Source organism: Balaenoptera acutorostrata, chromosome 10, assembly GCF_949987535.1.
Source record: "Balaenoptera acutorostrata chromosome 10, mBalAcu1.1, whole genome shotgun sequence".
Taxonomy (NCBI): domain Eukaryota; kingdom Metazoa; phylum Chordata; class Mammalia; order Artiodactyla; family Balaenopteridae; genus Balaenoptera; species Balaenoptera acutorostrata.
In genome coordinates this window covers 75,052,163-75,079,985 of record NC_080073.1, presented here as the reverse complement: position 1 = coordinate 75,079,985, position 27,823 = coordinate 75,052,163, and the positions used below count along the sequence as shown (strand labels likewise).

At 42.8% G+C, this 27,823-nt stretch overlaps 1 protein-coding gene across 1 annotated transcript; it reads left to right on the top strand.

The window, feature by feature from the left end:
• Nucleotides 1-416: 416 nt before the first annotated feature.
• On the top strand, nucleotides 417-25,776 carry ZNF318 (zinc finger protein 318). Its single transcript, XM_007194034.2, has 10 exons — nucleotides 417-1,071; nucleotides 3,526-3,677; nucleotides 8,714-9,353; nucleotides 10,363-11,808; nucleotides 13,471-13,570; nucleotides 15,416-15,720; nucleotides 20,037-20,240; nucleotides 20,699-20,798; nucleotides 21,717-21,835; nucleotides 22,134-25,776. The coding sequence occupies exons 1-10, from the start codon at nucleotides 607-609 to the stop codon at nucleotides 25,452-25,454; spliced, it is 6,852 nt and encodes a 2,283-aa protein (XP_007194096.2). The 5' UTR covers nucleotides 417-606; the 3' UTR covers nucleotides 25,455-25,776.
• The last annotated feature ends 2,047 nt before the right edge of the window (nucleotides 25,777-27,823 follow it).

Here is a 27,823-nt window from a genome sequence, read left to right as displayed (position 1 = left end):
TATTGTCCCCACGTAAATTAATACGGTTGGGGGGTAGGGAAAAGGCAAAGATGCTTCCGCCCCCTCGAAGCCCGCAGCGTCCCAAGGCCTCGAGCATCCCCGGAAGACCCGGCTCCACTCCCGCTAATCCCTTTCCTTCCGCCCGGCCCAACTAGCGCGGAGCTCTCGCGGTCACGTGGTCTCCGGGGGAGGGGAAGTGGGCGGCTCGGCGGCCGCCATCTTGCCGGCTTGGAGGCGGAGCGTGAGGAGAGCAGGTCGCGCGCTTTCCCGCGCCTTCCCTCGCCCAGCCCCGCGCCGCCCTCCGTGCTCCTCCCCACTTCTGGCTCCTGTGGCCGCTCCCTGAGTGGAGGAGCGGGGAGCCCCGGAGGGCGGGGGGGGGTGTGTCGGGCGCGTGCTCGCGCCCTCCAACCGCCAGCCGCGGCCGCGGAGGCGCGCTCGGCCGGGCCCCAGGGGCGGCGCGGGGCGGAGGGGAGGGGGCTGCTCCGGGTGCGGGGGCGGTGCGCGGCGGCCGTGGCGGCCCGGGCTGCAGCTGCGGCGGCGCGCTGGGGGCCCGCGTCCAGGGCGCCCCCGGTCGGAGCTGCCGCCGTGGCCGCGGCTGCCGGAGCCATGTACCGCAGCGGCGCCCGCTCCTCCGTCTCTTCGCACCGGCCTAAAGAGAGCGGCGGGGGCGGCCCGCGCACCGGCCGCAGCTCCGGCTCCTCCTCAGGCCCGTCTCGCCGCACCTCGCCGCCGTCCTCCGGCTCCTCCTCGTCGCGGACGCCGGCTCGCCGACCCCGCTCGCCCTCAGGGCACCGCGGCCGCCGGGCCTCGCCGTCCCCTCCGCGGGGTCGCCGCGGCTCCCCGTCTCCGCCCCGCGGCCGCCGGGCCTCGCCGTCCCCGCCGCGGGGTCGTCGCCTCTCCCCGTCCCCGCCGCGGGCCCGTCGCGGCTCCCCGTCTCCGCCGCCGCCGCCGCGGGGCCGACGACTCTTCCCGCCGGGCTCGGCCGGTTTCCGAGGGAGCAGCCGGGGGGAGTCTCGCGCCGACTTCGCCCGGGACGGCCGCGGAGAGCATCCAGGCGACAGCGGCAGCCGGGTAATCCCACCCCTCGACCCGGACTCCCTTCCTACTGCAGTCCTTTCGCCCGGGGTTCCCGCTTCCAGAAACGCCCTCAGCCCGGGCGACCCGAGGCCTCCAGGCCGGGGTCCCCACATCGAAGGCCATCCATTCCCCCCGGCCCCCTCAGCGACGCCCAAACCAGGAGGTTCCCGGTCAGCCCCTGGAGCTTCATTTGCACAATAACGGACTCGGGACGCGCCCGGGCGCCGGGTCGGGAGGCAGTGCTGCATTTCCTGGCAATAGGTTGATTCTCTCACTCTGGGTGAGGTGTGGAAAAGTTTGCCGGGGCAAGGGGAATCTCCTCCAAGCCGTGTGCCTGGTACTTTTTCAATAGTTGGTGTCCTCAGAGTTCCGTGGTTTTGTATCCCCCTAGACCTGAGCTGCGCCCTGGATCTTGGAATGGCTGAAATGTCTTTGTGGCGAGTTAGGGTGGCTTACACAGTTCCAGGGTAGACACCGAGAGTGTAAACTGTTAGGTCTCTAAGTTAGAGCTGCGTCTCCGAAATCGAAGTGTGGGTACCCACAGTCATTGTAATAGCTGCTACCACTTACCTAGTTATGTGGCAGGAATGATGCTTAGCCCTTCACTTTACACGTTCTCTTTGAACAGTAACGACCGTTTGAGGTGAGGGTTCCTCCTTATCTAACAACTGAGGAACTCAAAGAGGTTTAAGTAACTTGATCAAGGCCACGCAGCTAAGAAGTGGTGGAGTGTGATTCAGTTCATCTCTGCCTGGTTCCCAACACCCTGATTTTAACTGTTATGTTTCCCTGCTAAAGGGACAGAGCATGAGGTTAAGTTTAGTTTAGACGTAATATTGACTTCTCACCATAACCACCTCGCTAGTAGAGCCTCCTGGCAGAATCTGGTGTTTTGGAATTTGTTTTTATTATCAGTTCACCAATCTTTAAAAAATAACAAAAAAACCACCCCGTGACAAAGTTTCTGTCTTACTGAGTGGCTCTCTAACAGTATCTGGGTACTCTGGTCATAGATGAGTTGACTTGTCACTGTGTTAAGATTTTCATAGCTGAGCATGTATAGTCTGAATGTTAGTCACTACAGAGAAAGTAAGGAAGACAGAAAACTACTAGTTTGTATAACCTCCCCTTTCATCTCCAACGCAAAACCTATTTGCTCCAGTCTTTTCCGTCTCAGTAAATGACATCACGCATTGCTCAGCCAGAAACAGTGATCATCTCCCTTCTCCCAATCCGTAAGAATAACTTCATCTATCTAACCTGTCAGCTCTACCTCCAAAATACATCCTCCAAACTGTCCTCCTGCTGCCATCACTCTAGTCTAAACCCTATTACCTCTTGCCCAGGTTATTACCTTAGGCTCCTTTACACTCTTGTTACCATCCAGTTTTTTCTGTACCCAGCAATCAAAGTGATTTTTAAAGACCTTCATTTTATACATTTGAGAAGTATTTATTGAACATTTACCATGCTGTTCTGGGCACTGGGGATACAATACTGAACAAACCAGTCAAAAACCCCTGCCCTCATAGAACTTATATTGTAACAGTGGGATTCAGATAATAAATAAGATAGAGAAGTAAAAAGTCTTGGCATGTTAAATATGATTAAGTGCTAAGAGAAAAAGAAAACAGAAGGGAGTTATAATTTTTGATAGGGTAGCCAGAGAAGGCCTTCTGGGAAGGTGACTTTTTAATAAAGACCTGAAGAAGATGAGGGTTGTGAACAATGTGAGCATCTGGAGGAAGTAGTGTAGTTAGATCATATCACTCCCCTGCTTGAAACCCTTCTGTGGCTTGTTATACTATGAATAAAATCCAAGTTCCCTAACTGTGGCTTCTGACTATCTTCTCCTATCACTTTGCTGCAATCACACTGGCCACCTTTCTGTTGCCCAAAACATGCTAAGCGCATTACAGAGCATGTTCTTTTTGCCTGAAACATCTTCCATCTGTTCTTTGCAAGGCTGACATCTCATCATTCAGGCTTCAATTTAAATAGTATCACCTCAGAAAGCCTTCTCTAACCAGCTTATCTGAAATAGCTCCTTTTCCCCAATCTCTTTCATGTTACTGTGTTTTAATGACTTTATAGCACTTTATAGTGCTATCAGAAGTACTTTATTTTTGTTTTAAACTTGTTTTTGGCTTGCCTCCTTTACTGGAAATGTATAGGTTCTGGGAGCAGACTTAATTCACTCCTCTAGCCCCATGCCTGGTACCAGGAAATTAAAGAATAAGAGGTCACTGATTAGGAGGGTTGGAAGCATGGACTTTCATCTAAGAAAAATGATAATTTTTTTTAAAGTCCTTTATTTTTGGAGTAGAATCTTACCATAGCCATTTCACACCTTGTAGGACCACAACTTTTTGACTAGGGAGGAGAACATTTTTGAGTGTAGAGATATCTTGACCTTATTGACTATTGTGTTATTTTTTACTTTTGTAGAGACGCTCTCCTGGTCTGCGTTCTGACTCTTCTTTGGAACAGAGCTTAAGGATCACTGTTGGCAATGACCACTTCTGTGTTGGCATACCAGAACGGCGGCGGCTTAGTGATCAACTGGGGTCACCAGTGGATAATCTGGAGGATGTGGACAGGTAGGCTTCATCGGAGACAGGGCACACCATAGTAGTGCTTGAAGGTAGAAATGTTGCTGTTTTCTGAATGGTGTATTTGAAAGGGTGGTGACAGCACTGAAGTTATACCCTACATCCAGTACAAAGTATAACATTGGAAAAGGCTTTCTCAGTGGGGTAGACTCTGAAAGAATTACGTAGGACTTCCCTGGTGGTGCAGTGGTTAAGAATCCGCCTACCAATGCAGGGGACACAGGTTCGAGCCCTGGTCCGGGAAGATCCCACATGCTGCGGAGCAACTAAGCCCGTGTGCCACAATGACTGAGCCTGTGCTCTAGAGCCCGCGAGCCACAACTACTGAGCCCACGTGCTCCAACTGCTGAAGTCTGCACGCCTAGAGCCTGTGCTCCGCAACAAGAGAAGCCACCACGATGAGAAGCCTGCACACCGCAACAAAGAGTAGCCCCCCCTCGACGCAACCGGAGAAAACCCACGAGCAGCAACGAAGACCCAGCACAGCCAAAAATAAATAAATAAATAAATTAATTAAAAAGAAAAGGTTTAGCTAAATTCATGTCATATATATATATATATGAAACATATATGCATTAATAGAAAGTGAGAGATCTTTTAAAATGTGTGTTTTCTTTTTTATATTTTCTTGGCCGCGTTGTGTGGCATGTGGGATCTTAGTTTCCCCGACCAAGGATCGAACCCGTGCCCCTTGCATTGGAAGCGCAGAGTCTTAACCACTGGACCACCAGGGAAGTCCCTAAAATGTTTAATTTCAGTTACTACTTTACAACCACTGAGGGCTGAGGAAGGGCATTTAATACCCCATAGTATTAAATATAGATCTCAGGTACTAGGAACTTAGGTATATCTGGGAAGTAAATAATCACATTAGGTGTTTTTCACCTCATAAAAGTAAAAGAGTAAGGATGGGAGTGCAGGGAAGGCACTCTTTCTGAGAGCTGAGAACCATGTCTATTAATGGTCTCTGCCCAGTACACTAGGAGTTTTCACAAATGTTTAGCAGTAGCAATAAATCAATATAATGTTCTTTCAAACTGAGATTGTCCATGCAGTAGTGCACAGAGTATAGGCAGGCAGGTTGGGGACAGCTGGGCAGGAAATCTGAGGACCACTGCTGCCCTTTGGTAATATTTACTTCAAAGCTTCAGTGGCTATTCAATGTAGTGAAGCAAGGCGGGACAGTCATATAATACTGAAACTTCTGAGTTTCAAGGTGTGTGACTATTAATTGAGGCAACAGCCCTTGCATTTCTGGCTGCTTCTATTTTGGGAGATGATTGAGTAGGCAGTCCGAGTAGGTGGTGCGTGGTGTGATTCTCTTCCTTCCTTGCTGAGGTTTTGAGGTAACTTTAGCATTTCCTCTTGTTAGTTCTGGGGTGTCACCTCCCTTTTCCATAAACTTTGTTATGCATGTGTGCTTCAGCTAGCCAGTTGTCTGTTTAAGTTATAAAAATTAAAAATTTCCTCTTAGGATGTTTGAGGTACTAATCTTCTTTCACGAATCTTGTTTCAGAGAGACAAATTTATTTTAGAGAAAGTGAGATTAAGGTTCTAAAAGGAGGTCCCAGGCCATTCTTTAGACTTTTTGCCCCCAGCACTCTTGCTCAATATAGTTTGTGTGGATAATTACTGTCGGCTAAAACCAGGCCATAGGAATGTTGGCATTCTCAAGATGTCTTCCTGACTGTGAGTCCAGTGTTCAGTTAATGAAATGAGCCATTTCCATCCTTTGTATGTAGGTGTGTGTTTATTTTTTCCTGAGACCCTGTATTCTTTCTCTTCCCATATTGAATTTGTTAAATTTTAATACCTCGTTTGGGTTATAGCCAAATCAAGGGTTGTCAGTCTCCTCACCATGGCAGCTCTGTGTGTAGGATTGTAACTTATTCTGAAAAGGGAACGTGAACATGTTGTATGAAGATTCTTAGCTTCTAAAAACTTGTGGATGTGAGGTTGATTTCCCTTGTTTATCAAAGTACTATACACATTATACGTTCCATTCATGGAATTCTCCTAACTCCTCCTTGCCCTGATGTAGGTTGAGGGAGTAGAATTTTTTCCCTCTGATTTGCCTTAGGGAACAGACAGAAGCAAACAGCTTTCTTCAGGCATTTTGGGGATTCAGCAGAGGAAAATAATGGGAAGTTTGGGTTCTGGAGGACCTTTTTTTTTCCTTATATACATTTTAAACAGCTTTATTTAGCCATAATTCACGTACCATACAATTCACTCATTTAGAGTGTACAGTTCAGTGACTTTTAGTATATTCATAGAGTTGTACATCTACCACTATGATCAATTTTATTTTTATTACCTTATCCTTAGCTATTAGTCTCACCACCTGCCCCAAGCCTATTACTAATCCATTTTCTGCCTCTATAGATTTACCTGTTCTGGCCATTTCATAGAAATAGAATCATACAAGGTGTGGTCCTTTGGTGACTGGCTTCTTTCACTTAACATAATGTTTTCAAGATTCATTCACGTTTTTTCATATAACAGCACATCATTCCTTTTTTATTGCTGATAATAATTTCATTGTATGTGTTTTGTTTATTCATCAGTGATGGATGGATAACATTTTAGTTGTTTCTGCTTTTTAGCTATTATGAATAATGCTGCTGTGAACATTGGTGTACAAACTTATGTGGATGTATATTATATGTTTTTTTAATTTGTTTAATGGAATTTGTAAACACAGAAAAAGTAGAATAGTACACTGAGCCTCCATGTACCCATCACCTACATTGAACAATCAATTTTTTAAGTAGATTTTATTTTAGAAAAGAGTTGGACTTAACCAAAGCTTTCAGAGAGAGTTTGTCCGTGGACTATTCTGAGCTGCAGGGGATCGGGGCCCTTTTTAGGACTCACTTTTATTGCAGCCAGTTCTCTCTCTTATCCTTTGGGAGAACTGGGGAAGGAGGACGTGAGCTTCTAATCAACCTGATTTCTGCCTGTATTTACATGATAGCACATTCTTTTAACTGTTTCTATTCCTTCTTTCATTGTTTTTTGCCTCCTTTTGCTGGAGATTGCAAGTTTAGAGTGAGTCTTTCTGAGAACCATTTCATTATTTCTAGCTTCTTGATATTTAATGTTGGATTAGATCTTGGGCTAGTATGCTGCTTGGTGGAGACATGTAATAGTTCTGGTGAGGAGCAGAATGTGGGAGCATGGATGAACTTGCCACTACCCGTGGAGCCTGTGATTTTCCTCTACACTAATGTGTTCAGAGACTATGTATGGTAGATGGTGTTTTGGCAGTGGAGTGACTCAATTCATGGATGTTCCTCCCTAGAAATAGATGTCTTCGTGGCTGACAAACCTACAGAGTAAAATGTTTTACTCTAGTTATGTTTGATTTAGGAGATCATCCTTGGTCATTCTCATTCATATTATTATCCTATTATCCTATTATTATTCTCATTTCCTATTATTTCATAGTACATTGGGACCTCAAAATTCCCCAAATTCTTAGGGAGGAGGTGAATAACAGGAACCTCAATTCCCATAGGTGGCATGCTTATAGGGGAGGTGATAAAGTTTATCCTTTATAGTCTTTCATAAAGTTATTTATAGCTGTTACCCAGGTCTAAAACTGAACAAAGCCTGGGCTGGCGAATGAGAAAAAGCAACTCTTTGATGTTCTGCTTAGTCCCAGAAATAGGAAAACAACCATAAAAAAAAAACAAAGAAAAGTCATTTCTCAAAACTCACAAAAAAACAGAAGTAGCTACTAGCATGTAGAAGACAGCAATAATTACCATCCTCTGGACAGTAATTCACTCTGAAATGTGAGTGACATGTAAGTTTTTCAAAGTGGTATGCTTAAAGTGCTAGGGGATCTTTATTTCTATCTGTGATTTAAGTCAGAAACTTTTAGGGGGCAATAGAAACTCTGACCATAGTGCCCAAAAAGATTAGGATATTGTGTGTGGTATAGAGATCTGCGCTAAAAGGACAGATGTCCCATCCTGTATTTTTACCTTCATGCCATAAGAGTCTAAGACCTTTTTATTTCTATAAAATAAAAATATATAGTGAGATAAACCATCACATACTCTTTTTCTGGGCCGAAGATTAGCAGAGTGCTTGTGGATATCCAGGCAAGGCAGGAAAGAGGGTAACAAAACAGGCTGTGAGGGAGTTTTATGGTTTTTAATATATGAGCCAGCAAAACAAAGCATTAGAGAACCTTCTAAAACTTATGAGAAAATCATGCCAATTGGATAGATCAATGGTTAAAAAAATATTTTTCCAAAAAAAAAAAAAAAATTTTTTTTCCCCACAGTGAAACTCTTTCTTTCCAAAGGAAATATTATATAGAATTTTATTATATAAACAGATAAAATTGGGACCAGTATGATTTCAGTGAGGTGGAAGGCCCAGAGCCATGCAGGCTCTTACCTCCTTCCTTTAGGCAGCTCCTGAGCACTCTTCAGAATCTCTGTGGAACACAGCTTGAAAATCATTGATCTGAACTGGTGTTTCTCAAATTTTAAGGTGCATACAGATCACCTGGAGGGCTTGTTAAAATGCAGATTCTGATTCAGTAGGCCTGAGTGGAACCTGAGAACCTGCATTTCTAAAAAGTTCCTGGGTAATACTGATGTTGCTGATTGAGACCACAGTTTTAGTAGCAAAGAGCTAGAATTTAGCTAGTGTGAAGTTGGGTAACCCATGTCTTATTGTAGTCTGGTAGTGGTGTTTTTGCATCTCCCAGACCCTAGCATGATACTATGCATCCCCAAAGTCTAATCAAAGAGATTAGCCTAAGAATTCTGTCTAGGTACATTAGTAGTATCTTCCTTTGGTTAGAGGCTACAGCTGCTTGTGCCCTGGGGAAAGGGAGAAGAAATATTCCATGTATATACATAGATTTGTTCTTGGACTTCATGATTATTGTCTTTTGTTCTAAGCATTCTACAGCCCCCTTGCCAGATGTCAGTCTCTTAGCCTTGTCTGGTCTTGCTCTTTCAGAGTCCATTATATTCAGTGATGCTTGTCTCTTTTCTCAGGGATGACCTGACTGATGATTCTGTCTTCACTCGAAGTTCCCAGTGCTCTCGAGGTCTTGAACGATATATTTCCCGGGAGGAGGCACCTCTCAGTCCCTTCTTGGGACAACTTGACGAGGACTACCGAGCAAGAGAAACTTTCCTGCATCGATCTGATTATAGTCCCCATGTCAGTTGTCATGATGAGCTGTTGCGGGGAACAGAACGGAATAGAGACAAACTCAAAGGCTCCTACTGTATACGACCTGAGGAAAGGAGCCGGGAGGCCAAACGGCCCCGTTATGATGACACAGAGAAGATACACAGCATGGGAGGTGATCACCCAAGTTTTACATCGGGGGCCCGCAACTATCGACAGCGTAGGCGGAGCCCGAGTCCTAGGTTTTTAGACCCTGAGTTTCGAGAGCTGGACCTTGCCAGACGAAAACGAGAGGAAGAGGAGGAACGAAGTAGGAGCTTGAGTCAGGAACTGGTGGGAGTTGATGGTGGTGGCACTGGCTGTCCCATCCCTGGATTGTCAGGTGTCCTAACAGCATCGGAGCCAGGATATTCTTTACATCGGCCAGAGGAAGTATCTGTGATGCCCAAGAAGTCAATTCTGAAAAAACGGATTGAGGTGGAAATGGAGCCTTCCATGCAGGTCTATGCTGCATTTCTTCTAGGGTCTCTTGCTAGTCCCTGTAATATTTTAAAGCCTAGTTACTTTCCTGGGGGCTGTGTCCCTAAGGTATCTTTGGAATATGTGTTGGACCAACATTGTTATGCCTATGAGCCGTACCTTCCAGGACTCTCCAAAGGAAACTGTAGGCTTCATAATGCAACAATAGAGGGCTTCTGTTGTCATGTATTAGGCTTTCTAAACAGACAGTTTGGAAAGTATCTATTCAAGTTTTTTTTTTTTCGCCTCTAAATTGGATAGTCCTTTAGGATCTTTGAATATGGGTTTCTTGGAAATGAAGCTTGAAGAGCAAAGGGAGGAGCTGATCTGAATTTTCCTCATCTCTCTTTAAAGAGAAGAAAAAATGTATGAGTGGTAGGACAGTAGACCAGAAATCAGATGATTCTGATTCTGGACCCGTCTCTACCACCAACTTGCTGTGTGATTTTTAGATAAGTCACCTAACCATTCTGGACCTTGATATTTTTTTCTCACATATGAAAAGATGGTCAGGCATGAGCACTTGTTTTTACCTGTCCTTTTAGGAGCTAAATGTTTCTGAAGAAGTGCCTGAGGGCACTTAGGGAAGTAAGGGAAGGCAATCAGTTAGGGTTAACAGAGTTTCCTGACCCTACTTCAACCAAAGTAGCTCTCTGCTTTTATGTTTTTTTTCTTTCGGGGATCCGTAAAAAAGAAAGCAAGTAAGCTAGGGCATCTCTAAAGTCCTTTTGAATTCAAATTCCTTGATAAAGACTACAACAAATGGGCAAAAATGAAGACTCAATCTGCCTTTTCTGTTTCCCCCTGCTACAGCAGAACCATCTGGAGAAACGGGAACCCAAATCTTGAACCAGGCTAAGGACCTCCCTTTCATCCACATTTATCTTTTCCCTATTAATTCAAGAAGAACAAAGTATTTAAGTATTTATCTCAGTTACTAGTTTTCTGAGATTCTACATAGAGGCTAATTCAGTTATGTTTGTCTTTGCAGCTTGAGAGTTTTTCCAGCAGTACCAGCTCCAGCCAGGATCACTCCGTTTACTCTGGACACTCATCTCTTCCACTAAGTGGTGCTATTGCTGCTTTTGCCTCAGAGGTTGAAAACAACAAGGGAACTATGGTAGAGACTACCCTGAAGGAATCTCAGGGCAACCTCTACCAATGGGGCCCCCTCCCTGGGATACCCAAAGACAGCAGTCCCCTCAGAGAGAAATTTGGAAGTTTTCTGTGCCACAACGAAAAATTGGATATGAAGGCTGAGGGACCAGAGCGACACACAGACTTCTTGCTTCCTCATGAGAGAGCTAGCCAGGATGGCAGTGGTTTCTCCTGCATTCTGAGCATGTTAGCAGATTCTACCAGTACACAGGAAAAGAGGCGACGTAGCTTCCCTGACATTGAGGATGAGGAGAAATTTCTCTATGGGGATGAAGAAGAGGATTTAAAGGCAGAATCTCCACCAAAGCCCCTTGGGGGCTCTGAAAGTGAAGTTATGAGGCAGAAGGGAAGCTCCCTACCCTCTTCAGCTCCAGCTGTAAAGCTAGAATCAATAGAAGAGACCAGTCCAGAATATGCGAAGATTCATGACTTGCTCAAGACCATAGGGCTGGATATTGGAGTAGCAGAGATTAGTAAACTGGCTGCACGCACCCAGGAACGACTTCATGGCAAGAAGCCATCACGTTCCTCTGCTGACCGCCGTTCCTCTGTTGACCGGCACTTTTCAGCAGACCGCTGTTCCTCAGTTGACCGCCGTTTCTCAGCTGATCGGCGCTCTGCAGATCCTCACAGACTGGAGAGTGGAGAGGCACACCATAGCAATACCCACTCCCCAGAGGTATCCCATCCACACCCAGTCTCCCCTGTGGATCCTTACCTGCTCACAAAAAACAGCCCCCCGTTCCTAAAGTCTGACCATCCAGTGGGTCATATTGCAGGACCTGAGGTGGTTGGCAGTGGGTTTCAGTCATCTGTTGCAGTCAGGTGCATGGTGCCATCAGCCCCATCTGCCCCAATTAGACTTCCACACCCTGCTTCTTTATCTCAGTTTCATATGCCAAGGGCCTCTCAGTTTGCTGCAGCTCGGATACCTCCAAACTACCAGGGACCTGCCATTCCCCCTGCTTCCTTTGATGCCTATAGGCACTACATGGCATATGCAGCCTCAAGGTGGCCCATGTACCCTGCCTCCCAACCTTCAAACCACCCTCTACCTGAACCACACAGGATAATGCCAGTTACCAAACAAGCTACCCGTAGCCGTCCCAATCTCCGTGTGATCCCCACTGTGACTCCTGATGAGCCCAAGCAGGAGGAGTCAGTGCTGGGCTCAATTCCTCCTGCCCAAGTGCCTGTCCATGTGTCCATCCCATCACTCATAAGATATAATCCGGAGAAGATCTCTGATGAGAAGAACCGTGCTTCCCAGAAACAGAAGGTGAATATTAGCTTTGGGCATCCTGTGCCTGAATCTTCTATTTTAACATAAATTTTTGTCTTTTAGAGGGAGCTGAAAATTTGCAAGGCCCAAGGCAGTCTTTAGAGACTGCTGTCTTACCATAATTTTTTCTTTTATGTTTTCTCATTTGGACTAAAGTCTGGCCATAGGTCCCACTGTGATTGCTAGACTTCTTTTTCCTTTTTTAAGTTTATTTCTCTATCTGAATTATCAGCCTTAGGACCCTATGGGTAGGAGCTGGGAACCTTGAAGTCTTTAATATGACCTTATCAGGGAGAGAGGAACCAAAATTGGGCTGGGTGAAAGAAATCAGGAAATCTATGTTTCATCCCAGTGAGTTTTGGATCTTTTTCCTGTAGTGATTATGGGGTTTAAAAACTAATAACTAGTTGTTGCTTGGTAATTAAACCAAGAAATAAGCTTTGCTTATTCTGGTTTAACTTAGAGTCCAGGAATAATATTTTTTTAAAGTAGTTTTTATAGTGTCAAAAGTAGTTTTTATACTTTTTTTAAAAAAAGTAGTTTTTATACTGTTCATCGGGTTCCCAGGCTATAGAAAGGGAGCAGTGGCTGGGGTAAAGATATAATAATTCTAGATGATTTAGAGCAGTAGGTAAAAATTATGTAGGGATGAGGAATACAGAATAGAAGAATTTTGAATAGAAAAATTAATATGTACTGTTAATTTTACAGGTCCTTAATAATTAAAAACTCATTTTGTTAAACAAGGTGACCTAAGGATGATAAAATTGTAATATGTGTAAATTTGGTTTGCTAATAAAATAATTAAGACCTGAGGAGAAAAGTAGAAAAGGCAAAATTGTAGGCCTAATCTCATTTTTTTTCCAGTTGAACAGAAATTTAGCTAATCCTTGAGAAGACAAAAAGCACCTCTTAATTTTCCATTGTACTTGAGTGCCCTGAACTTCAGTCTTTCGGGTTTTTTTTTTAAGTCTTTTGGGAAAGAGGAAGATAGGTTCCCTACAACAAAACCTAAGACTGCAGAGACACTGTCTGGAGACTAGTGCTTTTCCTTTACTTTACCTTTAAAAACCTAGTACTTAAGTCAGGGCTGACAATACACAGATTTTTCACATGAGCTCCATATTTGTTTTTCCATTAGGTGATAGTAATACAGTTGAAAGATCAGGGACTTTAGGGCATGCATATCTGGATTTTAAATCATCTTACTGTATGATCTTTTGGTATGTTACTTAGTCTTTTGCAACCTCAATTTTCTTACTGTGAAACAGATAATATCATGACTAAATAAGGTGATATATGTAATGCAACTAACACAGTGCTTCATCCGTAACACATATTAGTTCCCTTCTTTTTTTTTTTTTTTTTTTTAAGTTCCCTTCTTGATGGCTCCTTTTGGGCTCAGAACTACTATCTAATAGTGTAGTGCTTCCTGTACGAAAAAAGTACTTTCCGGTCAGTACAGTTCTGGAAAGGATAATTCTATTCTGGCACTTGGATTGGAATGAAATATCACCTTCACTATAAAGTCAGAGCCTCTGTGTGCAGACATTTGGATTCTTGCATTCAGATATTATCAAGTGTGAAGGTTTATGGAAAAGAACAATAGAAAAGGGATGTTGGAGGCTAAAGGATCTCTTACCATTTTGTACTTTGCAGGTTATTGAAGAGAGGGAAAAGCTGAAGAGTGACCGGGAAGCTCGCCAGAAGAAGATGTACTATCTCAGGACTGAGTTGGAGCGGCTTCATAAACAACAAGGTATCAGACACTTCTTTGCATGACTGCCTTTTGTAACTTTAGTAGGAGACCCAAATGGAGAGCTTTGGGGATTCTCAGACAGGTTCATTGACACTGAAGCTTCACTTTCAAAAAATTTTTGATATAATTAGACTTATAGAAAAGTTGCATTAATAGTGTAAAGAATTCTCAGGTTCCACAATTATTAGCATTTTACTATATTTGCCTTATCCATTTTTCTCTCTCAATTGTGTTTGTGCATATGTGTATATAATTTTTCCTGAACTGTTTAAGAGTAAGTTGTAGATATGTATTCCTTTACTCCTAAACACTTAAGTGTGTGTCTTCTAACAACAAAGAATTCCCTTGCATAACCATAGTATGCTTATCAAAATTAGAAAATTAACAGTAATATACTAGTCTACTGATCTTACTCATATTTCATCAGTTGTCCCAATGATGTCCTGAAGCAAAAGAAAATGGAAGATTACACATTGCATTCAGTTGTCATGTTCTTTTAGTCTCCTTTAATCTGTAGTAGTTCCCGAATCTCCAGAAGAGGTCACATATTTTGTAGAATGTCCTTTAATTTTGGTTTGTCTGATGTGTTCTTATGATTAAATTCAGGTTATGCATTTTTGGCAGGAACATCATAGAAGTGATGCTAAGTTCATATCAGGTGTTGATTTATCCCATACTGGTGTTGTCAACTTTGATCATTTGGTTAAGGTGGCGTCTGCCAAGTTTCTCCACTGTAAGGTTACTATTTTACCCTTTTCAGTTAATAAGTATCTTATAGGGAAGATACTTTGAGACTATGTAAATATTCAGTTACTCCTCAAATTTTAGCCCACTAGTTTTAGCATTCATTGATGATCCTTGCCCAAATCAGTTATTATTATAATGGTTGTTAAATAGTAATTTTGTAATTTCATCATTCCATCTTCGTTAATTAGTTGGCTTTCTACTATGAGGAGGAGCTTTCCACCCACACCTCCTCCCGCATTTATCTGTCCATTTATAACAGTATGAACTCATGGATTCTTAATAGGTTATAATATTTTACTATTATTATTTATCTTCATGCTCAAATTGCCCCAGATTTGGTCAGTAAGACCCCCTTTAAGTTGACTCCTGTGTCCATCATTTTTTGAGTACTTCCTTTTTCGCACAAAAAGATGCTCCATGATGCCTCTATTGATTCCACCTCTTCATCTATGCTTTTAGGAATTCACATACACACTAAGAACATAGCAAGGCTTCTATATTACAGCTTGGTGATAGCATGGAAGAGTAGAGAGTGAGAGAAGATATAATTTCTTCTGTTTGGATTCGGGCTGTTTAGGGATGAGAAACTTAGTTATTAATCCTGTGAGGATTAATTCATGAGGACCTGCAATTTGGAATAGGAGATAACATTAGGTGAGCTTGAGGCAAAACCTAAAACTCAATGGAGGTGTTGGTGAAGGGTCCTTAAATCAGATAAAGTCAAATATGTGACTGAATGTTTTTTGCCCTCTAAATAATTCTTTAGTTCTCTGAAGAGGACAGCCACGGGATTCATAGTTGCACATGCACACAAACTTGTATATACCCTTTTAGGGATTCATGCAGTGCCTCCCTGAAACCTATCCATAGATCCTTAGCTAGTAACCCCTACATGAGAAATAATGTAATCACTCAACCTTTACCTCCATAGGAGCTTCAACTAAACCAGCCCATGTGGAAGGCAAGTCTCACCTGCTTTTAGAATGTTTTATGGAGAAAGATTTTGTGACCATAAAGTCTTGAGAATTAGTACTTATGACTGAAAAATGACTTGTTAACTTTCCTTGTGCTTCTTTCTGTTGACATTTGACTACTCAGGGGAAATGCTGCGTAAGAAACGAAGGGAGAAGGATGGTCACAAAGACCCACTCCTGGTAGAGGTGAGTCGGCTTCAGGATAACATTATGAAGGACATTGCAGAACTTCGACAAGAGGCAGAAGAGGCAGAAAAAAAGCAGTCTGAACTGGACAAAGTGGCTCAGATCTTGGGAATTAACATTTTGGATAAATCTCAGAAGTCTTCAAATGACAGTAGGGAGCCTACAGAGAAGACTGGGAAAGCAGAAAAATCCAGGAGCCCAGAAAAAATGTCATCGTCCTTAAACTCCTTTTCCAACAGCAAGGTAACAACTCAACTTTTCCATTTTTATTGTATCTTTTATTTCCATGGACTCCTAAAGAAGCCTTCTAACTAACCATTTTCTTAGCATCCTTTTCCAACCTGTTCTTACTCTTGCTAGAGTTATCTTTGTAAAGCATAGTTCAGATCATGGTAATTCTCCTTTAGAATTTTCGCAGTTCCCCATTGCCCACAAAGTAGAATCCTGGGCCCTCTGTGTTCTAGTTCTAGCTTAACTCCTTAACTCACTCCAATTTGGCTTCTCGTTTTCTCGTAACTTGTAATGCCATTTTGTAGGTTCATGTTTAGCAACAAGGTCACCACTATGTTGTACAGCCTCAAATTCCGTTCTCAAATCAGTATTTGATATAGGGAACCATTGTCCCCTAAAAAAATGTTTCCTTCCCTTGGCTCCTGTCACATTTCTTTTCCTCCTATATACTGGTTGCTCCTGTTTAATCTCCTGATCTTTAAATATTTTAGTTCTTCAGGGCTCAGTTCTAGCCTAATTCTCTAGAATTCTGCTTTCTACCTAGGTCATTTCATTCAGTCCTATGCTGAAATACCATACTGACAACTTTCAGTTTTATATTCTAGCTCAGGTGATTCTTCTAAGGTTCAAATCTGAGTGTCCAACAGACTACTCACTGTTTCCACTTCATTGTCTCATAAACACCTCAAAATCAATATATCCTAAAGTAAACTAAGATTGTGCTCAACCTCCCTCTAACCTTTTCTTCCTCTGTTGTTACCCATCTCAGTGAATGATACTACTATCCAACAGTTTTCATGCCAACAACCTGAAGAGCATTCTTAGTGCTTCCCCCTCCCAAACTGCTCCACACACCAAGTCAATTACAGATTCTGCCAATTTTCCCTCCAAAGTAAATCTCAATTCCATTCATCTCATCATCTCTATTGCCATCCAAGTTCAAGCCACCTTCAGTTCTTGCTTGTGCTGCTACACTCTTAATTCTTTCTCCATATTCAGCTGGTGATTGAGATACTTCCTTGCCTACCTCTTCAGCCTCATTTCATGCCTCTTTTTTCCTTTGCTCTCTGTAATTTCGTTACTGGCATTTTCATTCCTTAAATGTTTCATCATTAATGTCTTTGTGTCTTCTCCTCCTTCTGGTTACCATGCGAAACCCACTTTTCTTATCCTGTCTTCTAACTCATATTCATCTTCAGATTGCAGATTAAATTATTTCCCTGACTCCCTTCCTTCATTTTCCAGGTTGTTAAATTTTTAAATTTGCCTGATATACACTATCATAATACCTGACATTTTCCTTCTTAGCATTTATGGCAGTTGTAATTATATAATTACATGTGTTCCCCAATTAGATTTTAAGGTTCAAGGGGTCAGGGACCATATCTGTCTCATTCTCCTATATAGTCCCCAGTACATAGCTCAGTGCCTGGCACGTAGCAAATGGGTAGTGCTCAAGAAATATGACACTACACCTTATACTCCTGCCACCTTAGAATGCTTGCACTTTTCCAGATGTGCATTATGCTATTGTGTCTCTCTAATTTTGCATTAATAGTCCTCTTAGCCTGTCTCCCAACCCTACTCATCCACTAAGGTCCAACTTGAATACTACCACCTCCGTGAAGAATTCCTGAATTCCATACAGATTGAGTCAACCCTTTTTTAACACTCCCATAGTATATTACTTTGTTTCTTTATAAGATTTATTTCATTCTGTCTTATTGAAAACATGATTAAGATCATGCCTGTTCTCATGCCTGTGTCTTCCACTAAATGAGAGCTTCTTGAGAATAACAGAACATAACTTATTTATTTTTATGTGTCCCATGGCATCTGGTATATCTAGTACATAGTAGACGGTCAGTTAATGTTGGGGGTTAGAGAAGAAGATATTCTGTGTTCTCTGTCAACCAAGCTCTAATTTTTTCATGTCTTCCTGGGAGAGTTCTCTTTCTCAACCAGGTAAGACTGTATTCTTATATCAGGATCACTGAGTTCAGGGCCTTTGATGGGAGAAGAGCTTGAAAGTTCTGACCCTTTGTAGCTGACTTACACATTGTTTGGGGTTCCATTTATGCACCAACCCCGTGATAATCTATCATCTTAACTTGAGTGAGCCTTCATGCTCTCTGAAGCTAACAAGGATATGTTGCAATTGGATTTTCATTTCAGCAGTAAAGAATGTTCTCTCTACAAGCTCTGTTTCCTACCTGTCCTTGGTATTTCTTCTTTCTTTGCCTCTTTTTAAAATGCATAGTTGGTTTGAGATTTTCTTTCTCTTGAATAGGTCATTTCATAAAAATAAACCCATACACACAATTCCACAGTTCCATTCACCTAGACACAATTGTTACTAATACCTTGGTGTTTATTATTCCAAATTCCCTTCTTCTGTTCGTTCATTTAACAAATATTTCTTGATTTCCAAAAAAGTGCCAGACACTGTTCTAGATATGGGAAGTATATCAGGGAACTAAATAGACAAGGTCCTTATTCTAATGAAATGGGAGAAGATAGTCAATAAGTAAACAAGTGCAGGTTAGGTAATGACAAGTGCCTAAAAAAAGAAAACAGGATAAGGGATATAGAGTAGTTAGGGAAAGTCTTTTGGATAAGGTGACATTTGATATTCTGTGCCTATTTACATATCTGTATTGATTATTCAGATGTATTTTGTTACTTACTTTCCTAGTCTATCATGAACATCTTTCCATGTCAGTAAATAGACTTTTATAATATCATTTTTAGCGACCTTATTTTTGTTGTTGTATGGATACCAAAATTTATTTAACCAACCAAATCACCTGTAGTTTGACATAATTTCCTAAGGATAAATGTCAAGGAGTAGAATTGCTGGGTCAAGGGTATAAAGAATTTTGAGGTATGTAATATGTATTCCTAGGTTATCTTCTGGAAAAATGGTGCCAGTTAGTACTCACCAGCAGTGTATGCATGTGCCCATCCCTTACCTGCTGGGTGCGATCTCTTTAGTGACTCTTGAATAGGACTCTAATAGGGAAAGATTATCCTTGAAGTCTTAATTGTTTCCCTTTCTCCATATTGTCTTCCTCTCCCCACCAGCCAGTATTCAGGGTGCCCAGTTCCCTGATCTTGTCTACTGTGGAACCTCATTCATACTTACCTTCTCTGTGTTCCAAAATTTACCTTTTGTCTGTGCCTCACTCCCCAATGTTATCCAAAATTCTCATTTCCTGAATTGTCTTATTCCCAGCTTGCTGACAAATGATTTCATATTAAAGTATTTTTTTAAATTAATTAATTAATTAATTTATTTGTTTGTTTTTTTGGCTGCGTTGGGTCTTTGTTGCTATGCGCGGGCCTTCTCTAGTTGAGGTGTGCGGGCTTCTCATTGCTGTGGCTTCTCTTGTTGCGGAGCACGGGCCCTAGGCGTGTGGGCTTCAGTAGTTGCGGCACACAAGGCCCAGTAGTTGTGGCTCACGGACTCTAGAGTGGAGGCTCAGCAGCTGTGGCGCATGGGCCTAGCTGCTCTGCGACACGTGGGATCCTCCTGGACCAGGGCTCAAACCCGTGTCCCCTGTACTGGCAGGCAGACTCTTAACCACTGTGCCACCAGGGAGGCCTTAAAGTATTTATTATTGATAACTTAATGTTGGGGAGTTGATATGTTTTAAAAGAGGATTCATGTTAACTCGAAGGTGTTAAATTCTAATGGTGATACTTTAGGCAGTTAGAAATATTTTACCCAGATCCTTTTAAGTCATCCCACATAAATGACTATCCCCTTTATTTATGCCAACCTTGCTCTCTAGTTAATCTATACCAGGATGTGTCTGTGATAAGAGAGTTCACTATCATCTATTTTTTGCACTTGCTTAATCTGTCAGTTACCTTTTCCATTTTGGTTTTCTTCCCTCCCCTAGTTGTCATTATGATTGATAAATTTAATGTATTTAATTGCATAGGTAGCACATTTAACATTTACCAAAGGGTATACGGTAAAAGACTCCTATCCATTCCTGTTCTCTGTTACCCCTTCCCAGAGGCAACCAGTGTTTCCATAATCTTGAGTATTCTTCTAGATATTTTAGGATATATAAGTAAATATATTGCCATTATGATTTATTCTCCACGATGACATGGCACTATGGAATCTAATTAGTTCTGTTTGAGCCTTGCAGGAAGATTTCTCATGGGGTTTTTCCTAGTTTGTGCAGCTTTAGGCACTGGAAATATGGTCATATGGTCCTATTTCTGTTATTGTGGTAGGCTATTTGCTTTTTCTGAGAGAAGACAGATCTAGACTACTTTGAATTCCTTCTTAGTGAAGGTTTTTCCCCCTCTAGGAATCAAAGGTAAACAATGAGAATTCCCATACTAAGAGCCCCAAGCCTGCCGAGAGCCCCCAGCCAGCTGCTAAGCAGTCTGATCAGCCCATTGCTACCTATGAGTATTATGATGCTGGCAATCACTGGTGCAAAGACTGCAACACCATCTGTGGGACCATGTTTGACTTCTTCACTCATATGCACAATAAGAAGCACACACAGGTAGGTATCCTGCCCTCTGTTATTTCCATTCTTGTCCTCCTTCCCCTCAAACTCCTATACCCCCATCTGCATTACGAAGCTGGAAAATGAAACATTCTCATATGGGCAGGAGCCCCAATCTGAAGAGCCAAGAGATACCAACAAAGGAGACACCATCCCCAGGGCTCAGTCCAGGGGACCTGCCTGTAACTAAACACCATGACAAGTGTAAGTGAGGCTTCTGCCTCTTTTGATTCCTTGAGTACCTGATTATTTGTTTCATTTTATCCATTGCTAGTACTTACTCTAACATATGTTTACCTTTTCCACAGGTGATTTCCGTTTAAACAGTTGGCAGAGTGGGTGGGGGTGGGTAGCTGGGGGCTTCTGGTCCCCCTGGTGTGGGGGAGAAAAAGAGAGAGAAGTGGGTCATTGAGTTTTTAGTGCTGTGTGTGAGCACCTCTGCCTCTTGCAAATAGACACTGGATCCCTACAACAGACCTTGGGCTTCAAAGACCCAGAGTGAAGCCAAGCAAGATGCTGTAAAGCGCACTGACAAGATAACTGTTCCTGCAAAAGGTGTGTTTCCTCCCTGTCTTTTTTGTGGTTTCCTTACATTCAGTCAGGGAAGAGGTATCCCTGAACTAAGGTACAAGGAAGCAGCATAGAGTGAGACATAGCCATTACTTCTAACAAAGCTGTAAGATTGCCTTCTATGTGCAAAACTAGTTCCTAAAGAAATAAAGAGAGCTATAAGACAAGAATGATCTCTACCCATATGGCTAAAAATATAACAGATGTTAAACATACACATACCACTCTAAAATATAACTTTCTTTGTGCTTGCTTTGGCAGCACATAGACTAAAGTACGGCTTTCTTCGTCACTGGCTTATGCACCAAAATCTTATTTATTTGAAATATAGGTAAAAAAGAACAGTCAGAGGTGCAATATGACTGCCTTTTCAACTAAGAACTATAAAATATTTTTGAATAGTTGTTATTAGGGGCTAAGTTGAGAAATAGAAAGTTTCTTTGTCTTTAAGCTTCTTAATTTCTTACCTTTATAAGTAGTCAGTGCTGCTACATCCTTTACATTGTAGAAGATAGATTCTTAAGTAATTAATACCAACATGAGAGATCCTCATACCAATAGTACTGGGCTATTTGGGAGTATAATTTTTAAATCTCCTAAGATGCTTAGTGCTAGTTGGAGTTTGAGGAGAATCAGCAACAGAATTGAGTCTGGCACAGAAAACTCCTGAATTAACCAGTTAGTGTTCCCAAAACGTAGAAGGGGTAGAGGTCCTGAGTTCAAGCTTTAAGTTGGGAAGACATACCACTGGGATTCATCTAAATGCTCCTTCTGACTTGAAAGTGAGTAAGGTCCTCTATACCATTAACCATTTTACTACAGAAGGGAAGTGGGATTTCCTTTGGTTGCTGTCATCTTGGGTAGAAATGACTTATTTTCTTGACTTTCTTCCACTTCTTCCAGGCTCTGAGTTTCTGATTCCCATCACTGGATATTACTGCCAGCTCTGTGAGGAATTTTTGGGGGATCCAATTTCTGGAGAGCAACATGTGAAGGGTTATCAGCACAATGAGAAATATAAGGTTGGTCTTTGTAGTAGCCTATGGAGTTTCCTACTTTCTGCAGTAATCCTTTTGATGTTGTCAAACAAACTCAGAGCCAGAAAAAGCTCAAAAAATTCATTAATATTTCAAATTCCATGTAATCACTGGGACGTTCTCCTCAATCCTAGTAAGCAATGCTGACCTGAGAGAACCATTTATCCTTGAGGAAGGTGACTCTGAGGATTTCCACTAAATGAATTCTAACAGTGGTAGGGCCAACTTTTCTCTCTTATAGTATTTTGACCAGTTATTGAGCCTTTATCTTTTCTCTTCCTAGAAATATGTGGTTGAAAACCCATTGTATGAGGAGCGGCGGAATCTGGACCGCCAAGCTGGCTTGGCTGTGGTCCTAGAGACAGAACGGCGACGGCAGAGTGAGCTAAAGCGCAAACTCAGTGAGAAACCAAAGGAAGAGAAGAAAGAAAAAAAGGCAAAGATCATGAAGGAAGTAAAGGAGGATGACAGGGTGTCTGAGGAATTAGAGGACCAAGTTTCTGAAGGTGGGAACTCCCCTGAAAAGGCTGAAAATAAAAGGAAGGCTAGCATCAAACTCCAATTAAAAGAAGAAGTAAAGAAAGAACCACCAACATCTTCCTCTTTTGGGAAATTCAGCTGGAAGAAGCCAGAAAAAGAGGAGGAAAAAAGTTCAGTGGCCCCAAGTATTCCCAAAGAAGAGATTGTGGAAAATAGTAAGGACAAAGAGGATGGCAGAGCTGAAGCTGGGAAGGCAAAGCCCATCAAAATCAAGCTCTCTGGGAAAACTGTTGTTGCACATACTAGCCCTTGGATGCCTGTAGTGACAACTTCAACTCAGACTAAGATCCGACCCAACCTGCCTATCCCATCCACAGTCCTCCGCAAGTCAGGTTCAGCCACAGTAAGCAAGCCAGCTCCTCTTAACACCTTTCTATCCATCAAGTCCTCTGGAACCACTGCTAAGCCTCTGCCAGTGGTTAAAGAGTCTTCAGCTGATCTCCTCTTGCCTCCCGACATCATCTCTAAAGCATTTGGAGGGGAAGAGGTGATTCTAAAAGGGTCTCCAGAGGAAAAAATGGTGCTGGCTGAAAAGAATGAGCCATCACATATACCTGAACAAATGCTACCACCTCCACCACCGCCACCTCCACCACCACCTCCACCACCCCCAGTTATACCTCATCCAGCTGCTCCATCTCCTGCTCAAGCAAATGCTATTTTGGCTCCAGTAAAATCAAACCCAACTGTATCTCACACTGTCAGCCCTGGCTTCCTGGGTCCTAACATTTTGAACCCAGTATTACCGGTAGCCATCATGGCCTCAGCACAGCCAGCTGCCATTCCTTCTGATGAGACTGCTCCTGGGGTGAGTGAGAGTGACCGGGACCAGACCCTATTCTCTGTGTTAGTGCGTCCTCCACCTCCCCTCTCAAGTGTGTTCAGTGAACAAGCCAAAAAATTGGAAAAGCGAAATTCATGCTTAGCCACAGCCAATGCTAAGGATCTGTATGACATATTCTACAGTAGTGGTGGAAAAGGGGCCCCTGAGACTAAGCTGAGTGGTGGTCCATTGGCTAATGGGGAAAATAGAGCTGAAAGTTCAGACACCTCTTCCACTTCTACTTTGAACAGCAGTGCATCCCAAGAGGAGTTGCCTCCAGATAGAAATTTGGTCTCTGCTCCTTTAGTCAGCAGCCCTGAAAAGCCCATTTCAAAACCTCTGGTGTCCCTAGGGAAATGGTCGGTTGTAGAAAATGTAGACTCAAAACGCAGAGGTAGCAGCTATGGCTTCTTACAGCCTCTGACAAGGTTGTGCCAAAACAGGCCTTATGAAACTATTACCCCAAAGACAGAGACTTTGGCCATGTGGACTTCTAGTTCCTTCCAGAGTGATGCTAATAGGGATGTATCTCCAGAGGGGAAAATTGAACTTGACCTGGGATACCCTGGGCCACCAGGTGTCAAGCCAGCCCCTGAGCTGTCACATGTACACTGTCATACCATGGAATCTCAGAAGCTGTTAGAAACCCACCTTGTGGAATCTAGTAACCAGGATGAGGAAAGCCAGGAGCTCCACCAGTCTAAGGATTGTCAAAAAAGTGAAGTAGAGACAAGCACTGAACTAAAAGAAGGGGGAGCGAAGCTCTCTGAGAGGACAGTGGGAGAGGGAACAGATACCAATGTTGGGCCCAATAGTGTAGAGTATTCTGATTTGAACCATGGGAACAGATACGTGTGGGAAGGAGAAGTAGAACAGCCCAACATGCAAATGACTGACAAAAAGGCTAAACAGTCCAAGAAATTGATAACAGGAAGTAAAACTCAAAGTAAAGTAGTGACTGAATTGAATGCACAGGCGCTCTCTTCCACAAAGGCAAAAATAGACTCATTTCCGTCAGAAGCTAGGTCTTTACTCCAGAACCCACAAGATACACCTGTGAAAATTTCTGCCCCAGAATTGCTTCTTCAGTCCCCAGCCAGATCAGATATGTGTTTGAAAGATAGTGAACAGGAGCAAGGAGTTTCAACTGCTAGTGAGGAGTGGCTGGAAAATTCAGCTCCAGGATCAGCTTCTAGAGCCTCTAGGTACAGAAGCCTTAAACTGAAGAGAGAAAGATCAAAAGAGTTTCAGGGTAAAATGATCTATGAACTGACTGTTTGGGATGAGAACAAGAAGCCAGAGACCTGGGAGAGCCCAGAGAAACCAAAAGCAGAAGCCCTGGATCTTCGAGATGTCCATCCAGAACTAACAGTGACAATAGAAAGCAAGGCCTTAGAAAACTTTGAAGTTACAAACTTAAAAGTAGAAGAGCTTGCTGCCCTGGGGAACCTGGGGGATATAGGTGTTGATTTCTGCAATACTCGGGTAGACCCAGGACATAGATCTGCAACTGCCCTGTCTCAGAAAGTACGTGAAGAAAATTCTGTGTCACCTATAGGAAGTAATCCCTCCACTCTCACTGACTTTGAACCAATACCATCCTTTTCTGAGTTTCCATTAGATTCTCCCAAAACCCTGGTGCTTAACTTCGGAGCAGAGGGTGAACAAAACTCATCTAATCCGGGAATTGGGAGGATCACTCCTAACATTTTGAAAACTGGACTTTCTATAGAAAATGTTGGCCTTGGTTTGGGGAGCCTAGAGGGAACACACCAGGCCCTTGACCTGTTAGCAGGAGGAATGATGCCTGAGGAAATAGAAGAAACTTCTCAGTTAGAGAAACAAGATTCACTCAGATTGGAATCAGAAACAATTAATCCTTTAGGCCTTGGGCCATCTCCTTGCCTTCCGGACCTTGTTGACTTTGTCACGCGGACATCTGGAGTTCAAAAAGAGAAGATATGTTCTCCTCTCTCTGAGCCAAGTGACCCTCCTGAGTGTAGTTTCCTGGAGATGGGACCACTACAGTTAGAGATACCGAATGCATCTGTCACGGAGGTAGCAATTCCTCACGTAGATGAGTACAATGACAGCCCTTTGAATATGGTAAAATCTATGGCTTCAGGGTCCCATACAAGGGAGCAGGTAGTTGGAGGCAATACGGTCCCTCAGGAAATAGCTGCACAAGAAGCTGCAGTTGATGCCATCCAGGACCACACAGAATCCAGTGTTCACAACTGAGAATACAAATTCAGAGCTACTTGTGGATGAATCAAATTGGCTTCTATAAATCAGGTGCCCAGATGATCCAGGACTAGTTGGCTATCTCATCTGGAACCTACACCAAGAGATGCAGTCAGCATCTTAAGAGTAAATGTTCATGGAAGCTAAAAAATTTACCTCCTTTCCTTTTTTCCATTTTCCTTAAGATACCAGACAAATCAATCATTATTTCTATACATATCTGTAAAGTATTTTCTGTTAATTATTATTATTATTTTTTTTTTGCCAATTTATTTTCTCCTACTTTGTCATTAAAATCAAATGTCTATCTGGCTCACCATATAGTGTGCTTTGATTGTATTTTGGCTTTGACTCTGCCATTTCTGGAATGTGGGGGAGGAGGGAGACAGCTGACTTCTCCAATTGCTGTGTTGTATTCCCACCCAATTTCTTGGGCAGCTGATGGATCTCTGGGAGAAACACAAGAAAACCTGCTGAAATGGAAAACTACTGCTGAAGGAAGGATTGTTCATCTCTTAGGCTTCCATTTGGATGGGCCTGCCTTAACATTGTTTGAAATGCAGCGTGAGTAGCTCTTTTGTTTACTGTTTACTTCCTTGTGGCATGTCAACCCCCACACTTCCCTCATTCTGTTGCCTTTGCTTGAGATGGTCCTGCTAATCCACATACCTGTTTGGAAATGGCCTCAGTAAACGTGGAAGAAAATCTAGCAGGCTCACTTTTGGAAGACAACAAATCGGTAAGGCTTATTCACGCCTCAGTGCCAGGAGCAGATATGCTTTTTGGGTCAGTTTTATTTTCGAAATGGCCTTTGTTCACTGTATTGTGATCCACTGACACTTTGTGTGAAATTGTTTAGCAGCCATTTCTGTTCTAAAGAGGTAGAAGATCTGAAACTTGCTTTGGGATTGGACTCATTCTCTGTTCCACACTCATATGTATTCCTTCCTCTGCCTCTCTCTTTCCCAAGTTATTTACACCATAGTGTGATGTTTTGGGTTGTACATTTTGTTCAAAAGATTAAAGATTTATGAGTGGCTTGGACAAGTTTAACTTTATTTTTAATGTGTTAATTACTTGGAATAAATGCATTAATCTCATGTTTCTTTCTGGATTTTTGTTTTGAAACCACACACATTTGAACTCCACAGGGAAACTAGAACAATGCTGCTGCCCTATTGCCTGTCTCCCCCTCCCATCCTTCTTTCCCCAGTTGTTAGGGCTACTTTTGTTAGCTTATATAGTTGTGCCCCAGTGCTTCCTGGATGGGTAGTGAGTAGGCACCAGTGGTCTGGTTTTGGCATCTTTCTATTGTGAAGTTTTGTATATACCCTTATGTTGGCTCTCCCGATGCTCCTCTGGGAACTGAGCTCCCCAAGAATACTCATGTTCTTGCTGAGGGTGCTCTTGGGGATCAGGGAGCTTGGTCCTTATATTTTCTAATCTCTGCCCCAGTTTCCTCTTGATACCCCTGTTAGCAATTTATAACCTGGCTCAACAGAGGCTTCAGAGTCTTATTCTCCCACTCCTCAAAAATAATGCAAAGTTGCTGATCTTTTTTTCTAAGAATTCTTGTTTTCCTGTTTCCTTGTGTGCAGAGCTGCAGAATCCCTAGGTTGAGTTCGAGGAGGCTATTTTTCTTGTCTAATTTAGAAGTTTAGAAGTTGTACTGGCCTCCCTTCTTCATCGTGCGGAAAGGGCACAGATTTGGAATAGTTAGGTCCTTGGATGTTCCTCGGCCATTTGCCTTGCTGTGATTTTAGATGAGTTACTTTGCCTCACTGTGCCATAGGGATTTTTTTTTCTTTAATATGAAGGATCATTATCTCCATCTCACACCAAATGTGTACAGGGTCGGGCCATCCTGAGCAGTCTTCTTAGGTCTGCTTTTTAGGCTGAAGCCTGAGTTCAATGCATCTTTCTGACCTGGAAACCATAAACAGACTCAGAAGGTGCCCTTTAGCAGAACGTAAACCCAGGTGAGCTTCAGAGATGTATTTGTTTCTCCAGAGAACTACTCCCTCTCCATTCTAGGAGCCTATGTACAGGAATTCAGAGAACATAAGAGTTTAAAATGCCAGTTATTACTCATTTTCAGGCCTGTTCACTTAATAAGTTCCACCTCCCTTTGGGGAGAGACAGGTGGGTTTAGGGTAAGCATGGAGAGGGGTTAGTCCTATCCAGATCTCAGTCCTAAACTCACTCCGTCTCAGAAGGAGTCAGAATCTTAGTCTCTAGGTTAGGAGAGGGCCACTTGAGAAGGGTGGAGAAGGGAAAAGAGGCAAAATCTAGGAAGGGCAGAACTAATTCAAGTAACTGGGGCTGGAGTACTTAGAGCAACTCCTCTTGTACTCTCTTGATAACTC

What these genes read in the sequence shown, in the direction of transcription:
- ZNF318 (XM_007194034.2), top strand. Translation starts at nt 607, where the DNA reads ATGTACCGCAGCGGCGCCCGCTCCTCCGTCTCTTCGCACCGGCCTAAA. An exon ending in AATCTGGAGGATGTGGACAG is followed by an intron (nt 3,678 to 8,713) that starts GTAGGCTTCATC and finishes CTCTTTTCTCAG; the next exon opens with GGATGACCTGACTGATGATT. An exon ending in ACAATAAGAAGCACACACAG is followed by an intron (nt 20,241 to 20,698) that starts GTAGGTATCCTG and finishes TCTTGCAAATAG; the next exon opens with ACACTGGATCCCTACAACAG.